Below are 20,324 nucleotides of genomic sequence, written 5' to 3' on the forward strand. Positions count from 1 at the left end.
TATCGTTGTTTCTATTTACTGCGGGAAGAAATGGTAAAAACTGTGTTTTATAAGGAAAACACTCAAAAGCAATCTCCGCCTGTGAGCAAAAACAAACCTCCCGCCCCTCGAGCCATTCCTATTGGTCAAAAAATGTACCATATCGACCAATCAAAAAATGAAATGGCAACAGGGTATTTAGTTGTTTAGGAAGGGGGAAGTTTTAGGAGTGACGGCGGTGTTTTGAGATATGAGAGATTTTTGACATTTAATGCAAATCTTGTGTAGTTAGTGTGTAGTCTAGTCGATAGTTTTGTCGTGTGTGTCAGAACAATGAGGCGAATACTGAGTGCTACAGGTGTTACAGGAGTGATACATCTCCTGTTGTCAGGGCTGCAGGTATCAGGCTGTTGTTCTCCTTTATCTCACAGTGGACAGAAATTATTTTTTGGAGTGGCACAAATAAGTTGTGTGGCATCAGATTTGATGCAGAACACCTGATTGTTCTGTAAATAGTTTAAAATGTTTATTTTAAAAAACGCCTTTGCTGCATTTTTAGGTAAACAGCTGCAAAAAACTTTGTTGTTTGCATAACTCAGTTACTTTTTTGAAGAAGTAACTATATAATTAATTGCCCAGCATTGGTCATTATATTCTGTATTTTGCAGAGAGAGTTACAGGACTCTCTCCCAGGCCACAGACTCATACGCAAAATAAATTGGAATTCAAGTTATTTTTCCTTCCAATAGTGTTAACATACTGCACAGGTCATAAACAAGATTTTTTTAAATTTTCATTGTAAGTGGGCTAAAGCAGTTAATTAAAAGTAGTCTAACATAAATGTAAATGCTGTAATTTGATTATTTTAATAAACCATGTAACTTGGATGGATTCGATGCTGGCGTGACCACAGTGCACACGTCTGCTGTTGCTCACAGTGGTCCAAGTGTTTGCTTAGGGAGTTTGTGTGTTCGCTCAGACACATGAAAAATTAGAGGGAACATTGTCTGTGGGGTTCTTTTAATCTGAATTATAAAGTAAGCGTCCAGATGAAAATAAGGAGGTTGTGCTGGGATTTATTTTTATCTTTAAGGCTTTAAGGCTTTGGACCCAGAGTGCGGGACAGCAACAATTTCAATCAATTTAGAAATGGACTTTGGCAGCACCTCAGAGCCACCTATCCAGGAATTAAAGATTTGAGAGGTGGAAGATTCACCCAACTTTACTTTTCACTTTATACTTTGTACTTTGGTCAACCTGTGTTTTTTTTATGTGCTTATAAATACATTAATTGATTGATTGATTGAGTCATTTCCAAAATATTTACAGAATGCAGCTAAGCTTTGGGATCATATGGGGGGCCTCAGATGAAATGAAACACTATGGGGATTTGAATGTGAACAGGGACTACCAGGGAGCAGGAAAGCCTGGATGAATGGGCTTCATGGCAGACTGCCTATGGATGGATAACCAGCATTATGTGCACACAGGAAAAATGAGGATCATGAAGAGGAAGAAATAAAACAGTTAAATAAAAGATTTCTGAAATACCAGGTGGCACAAAAGGAAATTAACAAAACAATGGAAAAAGCCAAGCAAATGGTGGTAACAACTATGAACTTGGAAACTTGGATACAAGAAGCAGTAGCAGCTGCGCTAGCAAAACAACAACAGCTGACTCCACCAGCACCAGCTATATGGGGAATATCTCCTAACCAGCCCATAATGTATTAACAATATATACCATGGCACGGAAGATGGACCAATAAGGGACCAAGGGGTCCGCCACGAGAGGTGGGTCGTGCTGGCCTCATCCAGCTCTGTGTCTAGGTGATGTCTGATGAAGTGGAGACCTGTGGAAAGATGTATGGTTTTCAAAAGAATTAGGTCTGGTCATTATAGTGCTGTATACACTGCCAAGCTGCAGATGTTTGTTTGGAGCTAGCCTCCAAAAGCTGGCCATACACTGTGCAATTTGTGGCCCACTTTGAGCCGATTTTTCAGTTGCGCAACCGTTTTGGGGATCGGCCCAAGTTTTGCCTTAATCGTGTGTGCATCGTGTAGTATACATGGGGTAACGAAAGGCAGATAACACCTCACGACCAGCTCCCAATCATCAATCGTATGGTCGCAAGATAATCAAACCTGTTTGAAATCCTGTCGCCCCTCAACACAGCCTCTCACACTGCACACGCACAAACACAGAAATGGAAGTGAAAAGGTGGAGCAGCACGGCAGTGCAGCGTGTGATCTGGACACAAGAGATGGAGGCACAACTTGTAGAACTTTGGCAAGCTCATCCGAATACATAAGCGTAGAGCTGCCACCCAGGCAAAAGAAAAATAGAGCTATATTACGTTATAACGTGAAAAGTTTTTTGTTCTAACAATATACTTTTCATGTTCGTGCAATATACCTTTCACGTTTGAACAGTATAATATCACGTTTGTACAATATAATATTTATATTGTACGAACGTGATAATTCTGTATATTGTAATAACGTGATATTATATTGTTCAAACGTGAAAGGTATATTGTTAGAACAATAATAATAAACTTTTCACGTTATAACGTGATATAGCTCTATTTTTCTTTTGCCTGGGTGGCAGCTCTACGCTTCCGTATCCGAGGCTTTTCAATGTGGCCTCACAAAATTATCACGACTACTACAACCATGAAAAGAGTTGGATGGACATTGCTGCTCAATCACAGCTGCCTGGTCAATGTTTTTCATTAGTAATTTAGCAAAGTTGATCATGTGTGTGTCTGTGTGAGTGAAAGACAGAGAGGGCGAGCGAGGGACAGATTTTGTATGATAAGCTTCATGTTATGGACGCACAGTTTGAGCACTCAGGTCGCATCAGGCTGTATAATGTGAGACCCTGCATCGTGACCTATGAACTTCTAACCCCTTCAATTCAATTGTACAGTTTGAGCAGGAGCAGAATAACGTGACTAAAAAAAATCGCACAGTGTTTGCCCAGCTTAATGCAGACTGTTTAAACTAAACAAGCTGCTGTTTCACATAATAAACCCTGTCAGTCGCAGTATTGCCTTCTGTTTTAACAGTTAAAGCAGTAGAGACGAGCTGTTTGCATGTGCGTTGAACTCTAGCTTGTTTAACCAGGCTAGCTGTTAGCTTATAGCTCACGCTAACTAACCAGCGAGCAGTTAAAAAGACACCCGAAGCTGCACAAAACACCCACAAACTTATCTCACTAGCGCCGAAAATATGACTCGCAGCTCGAGCTCGACACAGCTGCTGTAACATAAGACTGACATCCAGCTAACCACAGCTAAAAAGATATTTAGAGAAAACTTACCGTTCCCTCAGTTACACGAGTTTAATTGTTTCACGCTGAAAAGTTGGTTTGTTTTGGCTCTCACTGAAGACACCGACACTGAAGACATAGCTGTTCTTTTGTACTGCTTTTAAGCGACTCTGCCATGTTTTCATGTTTCTTCTTTCCGTGTGCGCTACTTTGAAATGCTTGGGCCGCTCTGCCCGCCACAGTTTCAAACTGGTCATGTGACTGCATGGCCACATCTCATTGGTAAAAAAGTTACCAAAAACTCCACTGGCGGCATATTATCTAATGTGTTGAACTAATTATTTTTTAAAAAGTAACGAGTCGAATTTTGCAAATGTAGCGGAGTAAAAGTACAGTTTCTTCTTCACAAATGTACTCAAGTAAAAGTAAAAAGTATCGTGCAAAAAAGGTACTTTAAAAGTACATTTTTTTCAAAAACTTACTCAAGTAAATGTAACGGAGTAAATGTAACTCATTACTACCCACCTCTGTCCGCCACTCTTAAATTATGAAGTTTACGCTACCTGGAATACATGTGGAGAATGTGGACACTGGTGGAGAGAATGTCCAAAAGGACAAGGAGGCATCCAGTGCTGGATTGAACAACCCAAAATGAGACCACAATTAGGACAAACTGGACTTCAAGGCCCTTACCTAGCCCTTACCACTCACTCCTGATCTAAGGTCTTTCATGGTGAGAGTTAGACCTAAAGTTCCTAAATCACTCTTTTGCATAAATATTAAAAATCTAACGGAACGGTTGTCATAGTAAAACAAATGAACAAACAAATGAAGACAGTAAAGTAAATGTAAACAATGTTCAAAGTGGAGCCTTATTAGGGTAGGAAATACAGAAAATGCAGAAATCCTATTTTCATGTCTTTGCCACTGTTGCATCATTTAGAGCTCTGTCCACTGCTGCTGCTGCTTCAGTGCTGAATCCCGGGAGTTCCCGAATTTGCATTGTCTCCTGGGCTTTGTGCAGATCGTCCATCAAGCCCATAAATCCTCTGAACTGGCGAAAATGAGGATTCCCCTCGAGGATTGCCTCAATGCGTTTATTCCAACTGCCATTGTCTTTGAATTCAATTAAATTAAATTCAATGTTATTTATATAGTGCCAAATCACAACAACAGAATGAATTCTGTAACATTTACATACATTCATATTTTGATGGATGCATTGAAGAGCATCCATAAATTTAGGGGTGCACAGAGAGGGGGTTCCTCAGAGTATTATGACATTACACACTTAATACTCTACACCTCGCAAAGCACTACGACATTAGACTGCAATCTGTGTAATGTGTTCTTCTGTAATACTAGGGCTAAAAAAAGCAGAGTAAAATGTTTCCATTTTTGGTTGTAATGCTGTGTCTGCTCTGCAGTTGTAATTAAACCTGGCCCTTGGAATTAGAGTGAAAACACACAACATATTGCTTTTGACACCTGACTACTCTTCATGAAAAAAAAATTGAAAATCAAATAGATAAGCTCAAATGATTAATTTCTTTTCTTTTCTTTAATCCTAATCCCTATGATGTTGAAAAATGAACATACCTATCTTTTGAGCCAATCACAGATCACTCCTTCCACCCTTTGCTGGATTTATTTTTGACCATGATAGTATCTCGTGTCCTGCTAGAAAGATAGCAAACATTAAGACAAGTCTCTGCAAGCTTTGGAAATGAAAGCTAATCCTGGCTGTGATCCCAGATGTTCCCTTCCAGCAACAATTTATCACTTAGTTCATCAAAATTGGAACCTAAACACTGTATGTTCATTTGTATCCAACCAGATATTAAATGTAATCATAACAAGCTATTTTATAGTATTAAAGTACCTAATATTATGTTCCCAGTGGCTATATATAACACCTTTCTGGCAATAACAGAAAATCTGACTCTGAATTTTATACCAGATGTCTTGGATTTTTATGTCATGTAACTATACACCAGTGGCACTGCATGTTTAAAACTGGATATCAAAATATCAAAGATGCTTGGGCACACAGACAAGCTTATTATATACTGTGTCAAGTTAATATCAATTTATCTTCAAGATTTACTGGAATGAATAACCCACAAACCATGCAGAGCACTGTTGTGATTTACCACTAACTATTCTGTTAAAATTTCGTACATTTTCCATATTTAGGAGCATAATCATTTGAAGGAATATATGAACCAAAATACATTGGCAATATTTTTTTTCATTAAGGAATCCGGCTATATTAACATGAGAATTTTACTTTTTTAAAAAAAAAAAATAATAATATGTTTTATAAGAAAAGAAGGATTTCATATGTGGAAAATTAATCAAAATAATTCATTTATTTTTGACCATATCAGTATCAAGAAGCAAGGTGTCAGACATTCATGACCAAACTAAGGAGAGTGTAAATGCTGAGGAAGCAGAGCTGTTGTTTATAAAAGCAGCAGCTCTGGACATTTGCTCTAACTGACGGGCATCTAAGACGGGTGAGTACAGTAAAAGATTCAGCTACCATGTTTTATCTACTGTGTATTATATGCTCTCATTAAGTTTATATTTTACACTTTTAAGTGTTGGGTTATTACATTTTTTAATGGCATTGAAAATTTTGCTTTTTGAATGGATTCTTAAACTAAAGAGTAAAATGTCCATTGATATACGTTTACTTATTTTATAGCACCTTGACATACACAGGATACCAAGGAATTTCTGTTTGCATCAGCTGAGGTAAAATCCACGAATCAAAAAGAATGGATGTTAATTATGGTTTGTATAATGAGTACAGTATTTGAATTATGTGTCAATCCATCATATTTTCAGTCTCTAGTAAAGTGCCACCATGAGCACAGATGCGGAGATGGCGCAGTATGGCGCGGCGGCCATTTACCTCCGCAAGCCAGAAAAGGAGAGGATTGAGGCCCAGACTGCTCCATTTGATGCCAAGACGGCCTTCTTTGTGACTGATACTGATGAGATGTATGTCAAGGGGAAACTTACCAAGAAGGAGGGTGGTAAAGCCACTGTTGAGACAGACGGAGGAAAGGTAGATGAATTATCAATGTACTTTATCTATTTGGCAAATATATAGTGCCGAACTTTGAAAGCTGATTTTTTCTAAGTGATCTTAATTTTCTATTCAGACGGTCACTGTAAAGGAGGATGAAATCCACCCTAGAAACCCTCCAAAGTTTGATAAGATGGAGGACATGGCCATGATGACCCACCTTAATGAGCCATCTGTGCTGTTTAACCTCAAAGAGCGTTATGCATCATGGATGATCTATGTACGTTTTCACATTGCTGTATGTGAAAGGAAAATATCATGCTGGTCTGTAAATGTTTAAATGATATTTATTGTCTATGATACAGACCTACTCTGGGTTGTTCTGCGTTGTCGTCAATCCCTACAAGTGGCTTCCTGTATATGATGCTACATGTGTAGGAGCATACAGAGGAAAGAAGAGGATTGAGGCTCCACCCCACATCTTCTCCATCTCTGACAATGCCTATCAGTTCATGCTCACTGGTAAGCTCAATTCCCTATTAAAGCCTTTAAATGCATTTAGGACTTCTACTTAAAGAGATGACCATTAATCATTGCGTGAAAAAAATTGCTTCTTAGCACGTAGCTACTTATAAGTGATAGGAAATAAATGAATCCTAAGATTATTCAAGACATGCTTATATGTTTTTCTTTTAGATCGTGAGAACCAGTCTGTCCTGATTACGTGAGTATAACAAAAACTACATTAGAAATCTATAAAAACTTTAAGGCATTTTAACAATGTGTCCCCTAAATCCCAGTGGGGAATCCGGTGCGGGAAAGACTGTAAACACCAAACGTGTCATCCAGTACTTTGCAACAATTGCAGCTCTTGGAGCTAAGAAGGCTGAGCCAACACCTGGCAAAATGCAGGTAGATTCTTTATTCTGCATCAAAGTCTTTGTGACAAAAAAGAAAATCGATTTTGAAAGATCAGCTCACATAAACACAATATATACTTGCAGGGCTCTCTTGAGGATCAGATTGTTGCTGCCAACCCTCTGTTGGAGGCCTACGGTAATGCCAAGACTGTGAGGAATGACAACTCCTCTCGTTTTGTAAGTGATTAAAACAAGTTAATGTAAATGAGCTTTTTACTACTTGCTCTCATGAAAGGCAATATTAATAAAGATCTACCCGTGTAGGGTAAATTCATCAGGATTCACTTTGGCACATCTGGCAAGCTGTCTTCAGCTGATATTGAAACATGTAAGTTTGAACCACAGTGCAAATTACCATTATCTGTGATAGAAATTATTTTACAGCACATAAAGAGATGAGTCACTTAATTTCAGAAGAAGTAATATTGTCTGTTTTGGTGAAACACACGGATGCATGAACAGTGTGGTTACACTATATATATATAAGTTATATACTGTAACCCAGTAGTTATCATGTGTGTAAGTATAAGTAGGAACATATTGCATCTTCACAGAACATTTAAAGTATAATAAGGTATACTGTGAAGCACGTTATAAGTAAAGCAACAGAACTGAAAAAAGTTTCAAACACGCCCAATGACAGCCAAGGAAATAAATGCATGTATGATCCATTTTGCAGTTTTGACTGTGATGTCTCATGTCTACAGTGTCAAAATAAATCTGTTGTCCTTAGATCTGCTGGAGAAGTCCCGTGTCACCTTCCAGTTGTCTGCTGAGAGGAGCTACCATATCTTCTATCAGCTGATGACAGGCCACAAGCCTGAGCTTCTGGGTATGTTGACAGGACACCTAAATTTAAATTTTAAAACCATTAAAATCACATTCTAAGCAAAAAACAATTACATTAAATTTTAAATTTTCAATGCATTAAATACCAGATCTCAACAAAACCTCACGAATTTAATTTCTAATTTCAGAGGCTCTTCTGATCACAACTAACCCTTATGACTATCCAATGATCAGTCAGGGTGAAATCACTGTCAAGAGCATCAATGATGTGGAGGAGTTCATTGCAACAGATGTAAAATCACATTTGACACAGAATCTTATACTTAACCATAAATATCTTCTTTTGTTTTATTTATTAATAGCTGATTTCATTTTTTTCTTACAGACTGCTATTGACATCTTGGGCTTTAGTGCTGAAGAGAAGTTAAGCATCTACAAGCTGACTGGTGCTGTGATGCATCATGGCAACATGAAATTCAAGCAGAAGCAGCGTGAAGAGCAGGCTGAACCTGATGGCACTGAGGGTATTGTGAAAAATTTCTATAATGGAGAAATGTTTGAAGTATTTGTATTTATTAGGTATTATAATGATTTGTTTTAATCCAACAGTGGCTGACAAGATTGCGTACCTACTGGGCCTGAACTCGGCTGATATGCTGAAAGCTTTGTGCTACCCAAGAGTCAAGGTTGGCAATGAGATGGTGACCAAAGGTCAGACCGTCCCACAGGTAATTTAAAAAACGGAGACTTGTATTATCATATTATAATTATAAACATTATAGCTGTATTCATATGGTTTTTTTAATTATAAATTCTTGTTTGCCAGGTCAACAATGCTGTCTCGGCTCTGTGCAAATCTATCTATGAGAAAATGTTCTTGTGGATGGTTATCCGTATCAATGAGATGCTGGACACAAAGCAGCCCAGACAGTTCTTCATTGGAGTGCTGGATATCGCTGGGTTTGAGATCTTTGATGTGAGCACTTGAAACATTTCACCACATTTCTTAAACTTTAAATACTCTATTGCCATGAAGTTAGACATGTTTGTACTATTACAGTTCAACAGCTTGGAGCAACTCTGCATCAACTTCACCAATGAGAAACTGCAACAGTTTTTCAACCATCACATGTTTGTCCTGGAGCAAGAGGAGTACAAGAAAGAAGGCATTCAATGGGAGTTCATTGACTTTGGTATGGATTTGGCTGCCTGCATTGAGCTTATTGAGAAGGTAAACAGCTGCTCACGAATAAATGTACATGTGGTTGCATATGTTATCTCTGTTGAAATTTTAATATGACATGTGCCATTTTCTCAGCCAATGGGCATCTTCTCCATCCTTGAAGAGGAGTGCATGTTCCCCAAGGCCTCTGACACAACGTTCAAGAACAAGCTGCATGATCAGCATCTTGGCAAGACCAAAGCATTTGAGAAACCAAAGCCTGGAAAGGGCAAAGCTGAGGCACACTTCTCCCTGGTTCACTATGCTGGTACAGTGGACTACAATATCACTGGCTGGCTGGACAAGAACAAGGACCCACTGAATGACTCCGTTGTTCAGCTCTACCAGAAGTCATCAAACAAACTGCTGGGCTTCCTGTATGCAGCCCATGCTGGAGCTGAAGGTAAGAAAAAAAAGTGCTCACAAACTCCCATGTCCAGTACAGATAGCTACAATGTGCATACTGCAGGCTAAAATTATACTGTGAAAAATATTTTTTCAATTCCAATAATGAAATTTACTGTTTATGAAAACAGAGGCTGCTGGTGGTGGTGGCAAGAAGGGTGGTAAGAAGAAGGGTGGTTCCTTCCAGACTGTGTCTGCTCTTTTCAGAGTATGTATAGAAAACAAATTAAAACTTCATATTTAAATATTATTAACTACTATTAACCTATTATCTAATGATGTTGATCTACAGGAGAATCTGGCCAAGCTGATGACCAACTTAAGAAGCACTCATCCTCACTTTGTCCGTTGCCTGATTCCCAATGAGACAAAGACCCCAGGTACCCCACAGGACCCCACAGTAATATTAACTGTAAAAATGACAGTAAGAATATAGAAATGATTTGAAACATTATGCATTTCTGACTCTCAGGCCTTATGGAGAACTTCCTGGTCATCCACCAGCTGAGGTGTAACGGTGTACTGGAGGGCATCAGAATTTGCAGGAAGGGTTTCCCCAGCAGAATCCTCTATGGTGACTTCAAGCAGAGGTGACAGCACATTACAATATTGGAAAGGAAAAATGGTTTCATTGTTGTTGTAAAGGGGAAACTTGAATATAATGAAAGAAAAATCGAAGTAACAACCTGATTCTGTCTTAAAGATACAAAGTGTTGAATGCCAGCGTCATCCCTGAGGGACAGTTCATTGACAACAAGAAAGCTTCAGAGAAGCTGCTTGGCTCCATTGATGTGGATCACACACAGTACATGTTTGGGCACACAAAGGTACACTTCATTATATTAATAGACATTAACAAAACACTGTCCATTTGCACTTGTACTTATGCTTTCAATGATTAAATAGGTGTTCTTCAAAGCTGGTCTGCTGGGCACTCTTGAGGAGATGAGAGATGAGAAACTGGCTGAGCTGGTGACCATGACTCAGGCTCTCTGCAGAGGATACGTCATGAGGAAAGAGTTTGTGAAGATGATGGAGAGGAGGTAACATTATTATACTTAACTAGTTTGTTTTCTCTTTTGCATTTCCTTTGTTATAAAAAGATCCTACTACAATAAAAGTAACATTCTCATGTTTGGTTTTTAGAGAATCTATCTACACCATCCAGTACAACATCCGTTCTTTCATGAATGTCAAGAATTGGCCATGGCTCAAAGTGTACTTCAAGATCAAGCCTCTTCTGAAGAGTGCTGAGACTGAGAAGGAGTTGCAGAACATGAAGGAGAACTATGAGAAGATGCAGACAGACCTGGCTGCTGCTCTGGCCAAGAAGAAGGAACTGGAAGAGAAGATGGTCGGCCTGCTGCAGGAGAAGAATGACCTGCAACTTCAAGTGGCTGCAGTAAGTAGTAGAGAAAAGTATATATTACACCTATAGTTCATGTATATAAGGTAGATATCAATAGGCCACGTGTTTGTCTCATCATCTGATTATTTATTTACTAAAACAAAAGTGTAGTTAAAATGCAATTAAAGAAAACAACTAGGACAATGTGACTCACAGATAATCTAATTTGTGTTAAACGTACTATAGGAAGTGGAGAATCTCTCTGATGCTGAAGAAAGGTGTGAGGGACTCATTAAGAGCAAGATCCAGCTCGAGGCAAAACTCAAAGAGACAACTGAGAGACTGGAGGATGAAGAGGAAATCAATGCTGAGCTGACTGCTAAGAAGAGGAAGCTGGAGGATGAATGCTCTGAGCTAAAGAAGGACATTGATGACTTGGAGCTCACCTTGGCCAAAGTGGAGAAGGAGAAACATGCCACAGAAAACAAGGTTCAGTTCATTTTGATTGTATTCTTAGTTAAATTAAAGCATGTAATGTTTTCTTTGAATAGACACCTTAAACCAGCGGTACCCAACCTTTTTTGCGCCACGGACCGGTTCATGCCCGACAATATTTTCACGGACCGGCCTTTAAGGTGTCGCGGATAAATACAACAAAATAAAACTAGTACCGGTACCGTAAAAAAGAAGATTTATTCATAACACATGTGAAAAGGCCCAGGAAAACCAAGTTAACAATAAAAACGATAACAAAATAACGCTAAAAACCGATAAAAATCCTGAAAACCATACATTTCAAACCTGAGCCTCAACTCTCGCGGACCGGTACCGGTCCGAAGCCCGGGGGTTGGGGACCACTGCCTTAAACGATCAAATATTCAGCAAATTCTCGAACAAAATTAAACTTAATATATACACATTATTTCAGGTGAAAAACCTGACAGAGGAGATGGCATCTCAAGATGAGTCAATTGCCAAGTTAACCAAGGAGAAGAAAGCCTTACAAGAGGCCCATCAGCAAACACTGGATGATCTCCAGGCAGAGGAGGACAAAGTCAACACTCTGACCAAGGCCAAGACAAAGCTGGAACAGCAAGTTGATGATGTAAGAAAACTATAATAATGATGTGTTTGTTTTTATGGGAAAATTGGTAGCACTAAGTGATTGTCTACTTTATTCAACTGACGATTTTGTATGATTTTATAGCTTGAAGGTTCACTGGAGCAAGAGAAGAAGCTCCGCATGGATCTTGAGAGAGCCAAGAGGAAGCTGGAGGGAGATTTGAAACTGGCCCAGGAATCCATAATGGATCTGGAGAATGACAAGCAGCAGTCTGATGAGAAAATCAAGAAGTAGGGCTTTTTTTTGGTATTGTAAAAAATACTCCTATCAAAAATTGTATAGAAATAATCACATGTGCTGTGATACCAAAACCTGTCTTATTCCACACCAAGGAAAGACTTTGAAATCAGCCAACTTCTCAGCAAGATTGAGGATGAACAATCCCTTGGTGCTCAACTTCAGAAAAAAATCAAGGAACTGCAGGTAACACTCATGACCAGTGTTTGTAATAAGTAATGTTCATTATAATTCAAAAAGAATACTATTTAAGGTTCTCACTGATAATTAAACAATTAATTTCAAACTAGGCTCGTATTGAGGAGCTGGAAGAGGAGATTGAGGCTGAGAGGGCAGCTCGGGCTAAGGTAGAGAAGCAGAGAGCCGACCTTTCCAGGGAGCTTGAAGAGATCAGCGAGAGGCTTGAGGAAGCTGGTGGAGCAACAGCTGCTCAGATTGAGATGAACAAGAAGCGAGAGGCTGAGTTCCAGAAACTGCGTCGTGATCTTGAGGAATCAACTCTGCAGCATGAAGCTACTGCAGCAGCTCTCCGTAAGAAGCAGGCTGACACTGTTGCAGAGCTCGGAGAGCAGATCGACAACCTCCAGCGTGTCAAACAGAAGCTGGAGAAAGAGAAGAGCGAGTACAAGATGGAGATTGATGACCTCTCCAGCAACATGGAGGCTGTTGCTAAAGCAAAGGTGCGGACACTATTTATAGAGAACAGATTTTTTCTTTTTTACATTTCAGGACCTCTAAAGGAGATTCTCATTAACTGTTAACATGGATATGACATTACTTGTTGACAGGGCAACTTAGAGAAAATGTGCAGGACTCTTGAGGATCAACTAAGTGAACTCAAAGCTAAAAATGATGAGAATGTTCGTCAGCTGAATGACATTAATGCTCAGAAGGCGAGACTTCAAACAGAGAATGGTAAGTGATGTATAACAAAGAAACCATCTCTTGGTAGGTTCAGAGTTTTACACACTTACATATATTAGTCAAGTGACCCAAACAACAAACAATCAGTTGATGAAATTAACAACCTGGGCTTAATACATGTGTGTTATTTACAGGTGAATTCAGTCGCCAGCTTGAAGAGAAAGAAGCTCTTGTTTCTCAGCTCACAAGGGGCAAGCAGGCCTTCACTCAGCAGATTGAGGAACTGAAGAGACACGTTGAGGAGGAAGTGAAGGTCTGAACTATATTTTCTTCTTTTATATATAAAGTCATTTCAACATATAAAATGTGTCCATCTAACATTGATTGTCTCTTCAACAGGCCAAGAACGCCCTGGCTCATGCTGTTCAGTCAGCACGTCATGACTGTGATCTGCTCAGAGAGCAGTTTGAGGAGGAGCAGGAGGCCAAGGCTGAGCTGCAGCGAGGAATGTCCAAGGCCAACAGTGAGGTGGCTCAGTGGCGATCCAAATATGAGACTGATGCTATCCAGCGCACGGAGGAGCTGGAGGAGGCCAAGTAAGTCACCATACTTTCATTGTTTAAATTAGTTTTCACCGTTGTTTCACTCTTAATCAATACGAAATTCTTTTAACAATAGGAAAAAGCTTGCCCAGCGCCTGCAGGAGGCTGAGGAATCCATTGAGGCTGTGAACTCCAAGTGTGCCTCACTCGAGAAGACCAAGCAGAGGCTGCAGGGTGAGGTGGAGGACCTCATGATTGATGTAGAGAGAGCTAATGCTCTGGCTGCCAACCTTGACAAGAAGCAGAGGAACTTTGATAAGGTAAAGTTTTAAACATAACTAATATAATATGAAGAGGGATACACCCATAATAACAACTAACTAATTAACCTATATAAACCTAGGTCCTGGCAGAATGGAAGCAGAAGTATGAGGAGAGCCAGGCAGAGCTGGAAGGAGCCCAAAAGGAGGCTCGTTCTCTCAGCACTGAGTTGTTCAAGATGAAGAACTCATATGAAGAGGCTCTGGATCAACTGGAGACCATGAAGAGAGAGAACAAGAACCTGCAGCGTATGCTTATCTTGCTATAGATCATATGGATATGATTCTAATATTTATATTCATTTACAGCTTTTGTTGTGGCAAAAACATTTGCATATATCAGCTCCAAGTACTCTAACTCTTGGCTGTGTTTGCTCTGTAGAGGAGATCTCAGATCTGACTGAGCAGATTGGTGAGACAGGAAAGAGCATCCATGAGCTGGAAAAGGCCAAGAAGACTGTTGAGACTGAGAAGTCTGAAATTCAGACAGCTCTGGAGGAAGCTGAGGTAATGTATTTTATAGAATCTTAATTTGTTTGTAATTAAATTTGTAAACGTATCCCTTCTCCAGTTTATGTTGAAATAAACCTTTATTTAAAGGGAACTCTGGAGCACGAGGAGGCCAAGATCCTTCGTGTTCAGCTTGAGCTAAACCAGGTAAAAGGTGAGATTGACAGGAAGCTGTCAGAGAAGGACGAGGAGATGGAGCAGATCAAAAGGAACAGCCAGAGGGTGACTGACTCCATGCAGAGCACTCTTGATGCTGAGGTCAGGAGCAGGAATGATGCCCTGAGAGTCAAGAAGAAGATGGAGGGAGACCTGAATGAGATGGAGATTCAGCTGAGCCATGCCAACAGACAGGCTGCTGAGGCCCAGAAACAACTGAGGAATGTCCAAGGACAGCTCAAGGTGAGTTGGTAGATGATTTTTTTCTCAATTAACAAGTAAGACAGAGTAAATTGCATTTGTTTTTGTTTTTTTGTTTGAATGGTTGCTTGCTTGTTATCAGGATGCCCAACTGCACCTGGATGACGCAATCAGAGGACAGGAAGACATGAAGGAGCAGGTCGCCATGGTGGAGCGCAGAAATGGTCTGATGGTGGCTGAGATTGAGGAGCTGAGAGCCGCTCTGGAGCAGACAGAGAGAGGACGCAAAGTAGCTGAGCAGGAGTTGGTTGATGCTAGTGAGCGTGTTGGACTACTTCACTCTCAGGTTGTTATTCATTACATTACAAGAACTTTGAGATATAAGAGAGTGAGAATCACATAATTAAAACTGTTTCTTTTTCATTCAGAACACCAGTCTTTTGAACACCAAGAAGAAGCTGGAGGCTGACCTTGTCCAGGTTCAGGGTGAGGTGGATGATTCTGTTCAAGAAGCAAGAAATGCTGAGGAGAAGGCCAAAAAGGCTATCACTGATGTAAGTTAGTACTTTACAAGCATCTTATCTTTTCAAAATTCTTGTTCATGCTTGATCAATAATGCCAATACCACCCATATTTTCAGGCTGCCATGATGGCTGAGGAGCTGAAGAAGGAGCAGGACACCAGTGCTCACCTGGAGAGGATGAAGAAGAACCTGGAGGTCACAGTCAAGGACCTGCAGCACCGTCTGGATGAAGCTGAGAACCTCGCCATGAAGGGTGGCAAGAAGCAGCTCCAGAAACTGGAGTCCAGGGTATGTTGTTCTTGAACTATTATTCAAATATTTAAAAAGAAAAAACACTTTGATTCCATCACATGATCTCCACCCATTTTCTTCTCTGTACTCTTAATATTTATTAAAAGCTCATTATTTATCATGGCATTAAAGGTCCGTGAACTGGAAGCTGAAGTTGAAGCTGAGCAAAGACGTGGATCTGATGCTGTTAAAGGAGTCCGCAAATATGAGAGGAGAGTGAAGGAGCTCACCTACCAGGTGATTACACATTTACCTAAATATTTAATATATTTAAGTTCCTAAATCCTGTCTTCTTTAGCCGTCAGTAACAGTTTGTTATCTATGCAGACTGAGGAGGACAAGAAGAATTTGGTCAGACTTCAGGATCTGGTGGACAAGCTGCAGCTCAAAGTCAAGGCTTACAAGAGACAGGCTGAGGAGGCTGTGAGTAAATCTATTTTGCAATTTAATATATATTAACATATATGATATCTGACAAGATTTTTTTGAATCCACATACTGTAACACTGTACAGGAAGAACAGGCCAACACCCACATGTCCAGACTGAGAAAGGTCCAGCATGAGATGGAGGAAGCTCAGGAGCGTGCTGACATTGCTGAATCTCAGGTCAACAAACTGAGAGCCAAGAGCCGTGATGCTGGAAAGGTAATTCATCTGATCCCATTTTATACAAAACTTTTGTTAAGGTAAATTCGTTGTTGTTTGATAAAAGTTTTTTATATTGTTAATTTGGTCTAAACAAAAGAATCAGAGTATATACTTATATAAAGTCACACGTGGTAAAATGTAGTTATGTTTTTACTAATTGTATTATTTTTTCTAGGGTGAAACTGCTGAATAAGAGACATCTTTTTGGAACCTTTTGACAGTGTTCATAAAATATGAACCAGCTATTAAATCATCTGATTATGATGTATTAATTCAATAAACTCTTTCAATATGATTTCATGACATTTTATAAGCTTCTTTATTATACGAAAGCCACAGAATTAAAAAATACAGTGTTCAATCAATTCAGTTCAATTCAATTTATTTATGCATGCCAAAGCATAATAACAGTCACCTGAAGGCGCTTTATATTGTAAGGTGGACCCTACAATGATACATACAGAGAAAACCCCAATAATCATATGTGCCCCTATAAGCAAGCACTTTGGTGGCAAGGAAAAACTCCCTTTTAACAGGAAGACAACTCCAGCAGAACCAGGCTCAGGGAGGGTGATCATCTGTCGCAGCTGGTTGGGGTGAGGGGAGGAATACAGGACAAAAGATATTCTGTGGAAGGCAGCCAGAGACTAATAGCAAGTATGAGTCAATGCTGAGAGGTCTGTTATGACATAGTGAGCAAGAAAGGTGACTGAAGAAGAAATACAAAATTCATCATGGGAATCCCCCAGCAGCCTACACCTATTCCACCATAACTAAGGGAGGATTGAGGGTCACCTGATCCAGCCTAACTATATGCTTTAACAAAAAGGAAAGTTTTAAGCCTAATGTTAAAATTAGTGATAGTATCTGTCTCCCGAATCCAAACTGGAAGCTGGCTTTACAGAAGAGGGGCCTAAAAACCGAAGGCTCTGCATCCCATTGTACTTTTAAATACTCTGGGAACAACAATTAAGCCTGCAGTGCGAGAGCGAAGTGCTCTAATGGGGTGATATGGTACTACAAGGCCTGATTATTTAAGACCTTGTATGTGAGGAGCAGGATTTTAAATTTAATTCAGGAAAATGACCTAAAGTGCAGACACTCGGAGACAAAAGGTGACCTTAATGCTGAACTCCCAAAAAAGTAACAAAACTGCGCCTCCAAGGTAAACTTAAGCAAGCAGCCCACACAGCAAGATAAGGGTAGATCGCCACATGGACACAGAGAAACACAGGGTTTTAATACACAGAGGCAGCAATCAGGGAATGGGAAACAGGAGGGAAACACAGCTGGGGCAACTCAGGCCTGACGAGACAAAGGAAGCAAAACCAGATACATTAACACAAGACATGGACCTTCAAAGTAAGATGGGAAACATAACACAGAGACGCAAACTTGACAAGGGGATACAGTTGACAGGGGAGACAGAGCAACTAGAGAACACAGAGACATAAACCATAAGACAGAAATCTAACAAAGAAACCAAAGACTAGAAATGATAAATAATATCAAAACAATTTCAATAATATAACAAACTCAAAACCCTGGGTCAACAACCCAGGCGCCCTAACACAGTCTTGTAAGAATGAATTCTAAAAAACATGTTCATGGTTTCGAGGAAGTAATGACTGAAGTTACCTCAGGAAGATCAATAGGAGAAAAAGATTCTAAATAAATAGCCATGGTACTTGGATATTTATTTAGTCTTTAGTCTAAATAAATAGTACTCTTGTCCTATTGTCCTATTAAAATGGGGACACCACCTCTGCTGTCCATTCTAGGTAGCAGGGTTAGCTTAAACTAAAGAAACCACATTCTGCATAAACTAGCATAATATAAACATGAATGCTTCATAATAAGCAAAATATCCATTAAGAACCGCAATTAATTCCCATCGTCATATCAGTTAAACAAATAAGATAATAAAAACTGTCAACAGTTTTTTTCCTTAAACATTAAAGAAATGCTTTCAGTATTATACAATTGAGAAGAACAGATCTGCACATATAGGATATTAATTTAAATTAAATTAAATCTATATACAATAGTTTATATATTAGTGCTACTCTTATACATTTTTTCATGAAGTTATTTCCAGTAATGTACAAAATCATATCACAAGAGTTACGTTAAAAACGTGACTGTATAACACTGCACCATTTAAAGTCCTTAATTAGTTAAAAATGTTCCTGTAGGGTAAAAATGAGCACATACATACAATAAAACATACTTCACAAAAACTTCTGAAGGTGCCTGATTGTGACTTCTTACTTTCAATCTAGTTACAGTTATAAAAATATTCCTTCAGTTAGGAATATTAGCGTTTTAACAGGAAGACGTGACTATTTCTCAGTATAGTTTTGTATTATTTCCCTTTCAGCAAATAAAGTTGGATTTTTGAGTTTAAGTCCCATCTCTGTGCGTTTGGGTCCTTTTCCTGCCTGCTGCGCAGCTGAATTCATGACACCTGCTCCCAGATAACAATTTCTGTGATGCTGCCACCAAAACTGCACTGCAGGTTTGATATTGACCAGGTGATGAGCAGTGCCTGGAATGACAAGTGTCTTTGTTTTATCAGACCAGATACATTTGCTTCTCATGATTTGAGTCCTTCAGGTACCTTTTGACATGGGACATTATATAGACAGGTGTGTGCCTTTCCAAATCATGTCCAACCAACTGAATTTATCACAGGTGGACTCTAGTCAAGTTGTAAAAATTGACAGATGATCACTGGAAACAGGGCACACCCGAGCTCAATTTTGAGTGCCACGGCAAATGCTGTTAATTAGGACTGGGTATCGTCACTGATTCACAATTTCCCGATTTTATTCAAATAAATTTTGACCCAGACAGACAACTCAGACAATATTGTAATTTTGATCATTTATTAGTACATATCCATATTTTTATATCTATGTAGGCTATAAAAACAAAGCTGACACTTGTGAGACTTCATCAGAGGTGTAAGCATCACAGCAGATGCCTTTGTGTCAAAATAACTGAGGACTCTGCACATCATCATCGAGCAGTCTATCGAATGGCAGTCTCCCTTGTACACAATCTTCATCGACTTTGAAAAAGCCTTTGATAGTGTCGACAGGGAGACCATTTGGAAACTGATGCAGCACTATGGATCCCACAGAAGCTCATCAATATCATCCAACAGCTATACGAAGACTCGTCCTGCCAACGGAAAACTAACAAACCCCTTCGCAGTGAAAACCGGAGTGAGGCAAGGCTGCATGCGGTCACCGACAAGCTTCCTGATCATCATGGAGTGGATCATGAGATCCACAGAGGGCAGCAATACTGGTATCCAGTGGACCTTCACCAAACAGCTGGAGGACCTGGATTTTGCAAACGTCAGCCTTCTGTCCCATAAGCAGCAACATGCACAGTCCACGCTTACCCGGCTCACTGAGGAGGCAGCAAAGACCAGCCTGAAGATCAACGTCAGAAAAACAGAGGTGATGCGGCTGAACAACCGACAAAAACATCCACTGCAGCTGCAGGGAGAAGACTTAGTGGAAACCAACTGCTTTATCTACCTAGGAAGCGTAGTCAACAGCACTAGAGCGCAGATGAAGACGTTAGGAGCCAGATCAGCAAACCAAGGCTTGCCTTCAACATCCTGCGACCCATCTGTAACTCCAAAGCCTTATCTCAGCGCAGCAAGATCCACATCTTCAACACCAATGAGAAAGCAGTCCTCCTGTATGGGTCTGAGACATGGCGGGTGACCAACACCATTACCAGCAAGATACAGATCTTCATCAACAAGTGCTTGTGACACATCCTCAACATCGAATGGCCTGAGAAGATCTTGAACACAGACCTGTGGAAGAGAACCAGGCACAACCTGGTCAGTCAATACATCAAGAAGAGAAAATGGGGCTGGATAGGCCACACACTTCAAAAACCATCCAACAAT

At 39.8% G+C, this 20,324-nt stretch overlaps 1 protein-coding gene across 1 annotated transcript; it reads left to right on the forward strand.

The window, feature by feature from the left end:
- The first annotated feature begins 5,981 nt into the window (after window positions 1-5,981).
- Window positions 5,982-20,133, forward strand: LOC146388392 (myosin heavy chain, fast skeletal muscle-like). The gene is made up of 40 exons (XM_084924842.1): window positions 5,982-6,013; window positions 6,107-6,329; window positions 6,427-6,570; window positions 6,656-6,812; window positions 6,987-7,014; window positions 7,091-7,202; window positions 7,295-7,387; window positions 7,475-7,538; window positions 7,944-8,042; window positions 8,188-8,291; window positions 8,385-8,523; window positions 8,609-8,727; window positions 8,826-8,975; window positions 9,060-9,230; window positions 9,318-9,624; window positions 9,758-9,834; window positions 9,919-10,006; window positions 10,099-10,216; window positions 10,330-10,453; window positions 10,533-10,669; window positions 10,773-11,028; window positions 11,221-11,463; window positions 11,903-12,079; window positions 12,182-12,327; window positions 12,430-12,520; window positions 12,625-13,014; window positions 13,123-13,249; window positions 13,393-13,511; window positions 13,598-13,794; window positions 13,877-14,060; window positions 14,144-14,309; window positions 14,443-14,567; window positions 14,661-14,969; window positions 15,070-15,273; window positions 15,356-15,481; window positions 15,568-15,738; window positions 15,874-15,978; window positions 16,069-16,164; window positions 16,256-16,387; window positions 19,423-20,133. Exons 2-40 carry the CDS (start codon window positions 6,126-6,128, stop codon window positions 20,131-20,133), a joined length of 6,510 nt encoding a protein of 2,169 aa, XP_084780968.1. The 5' UTR covers window positions 5,982-6,013; window positions 6,107-6,125.
- The last annotated feature ends 191 nt before the right edge of the window (window positions 20,134-20,324 follow it).

This window comes from Perissodus microlepis, chromosome 4 (assembly GCF_051167445.1).
Source record: "Perissodus microlepis isolate ML-2025 ecotype Zambia chromosome 4, ASM5116744v1, whole genome shotgun sequence".
NCBI classification, from domain to species: Eukaryota; Metazoa; Chordata; class Actinopteri; order Cichliformes; family Cichlidae; genus Perissodus; species Perissodus microlepis.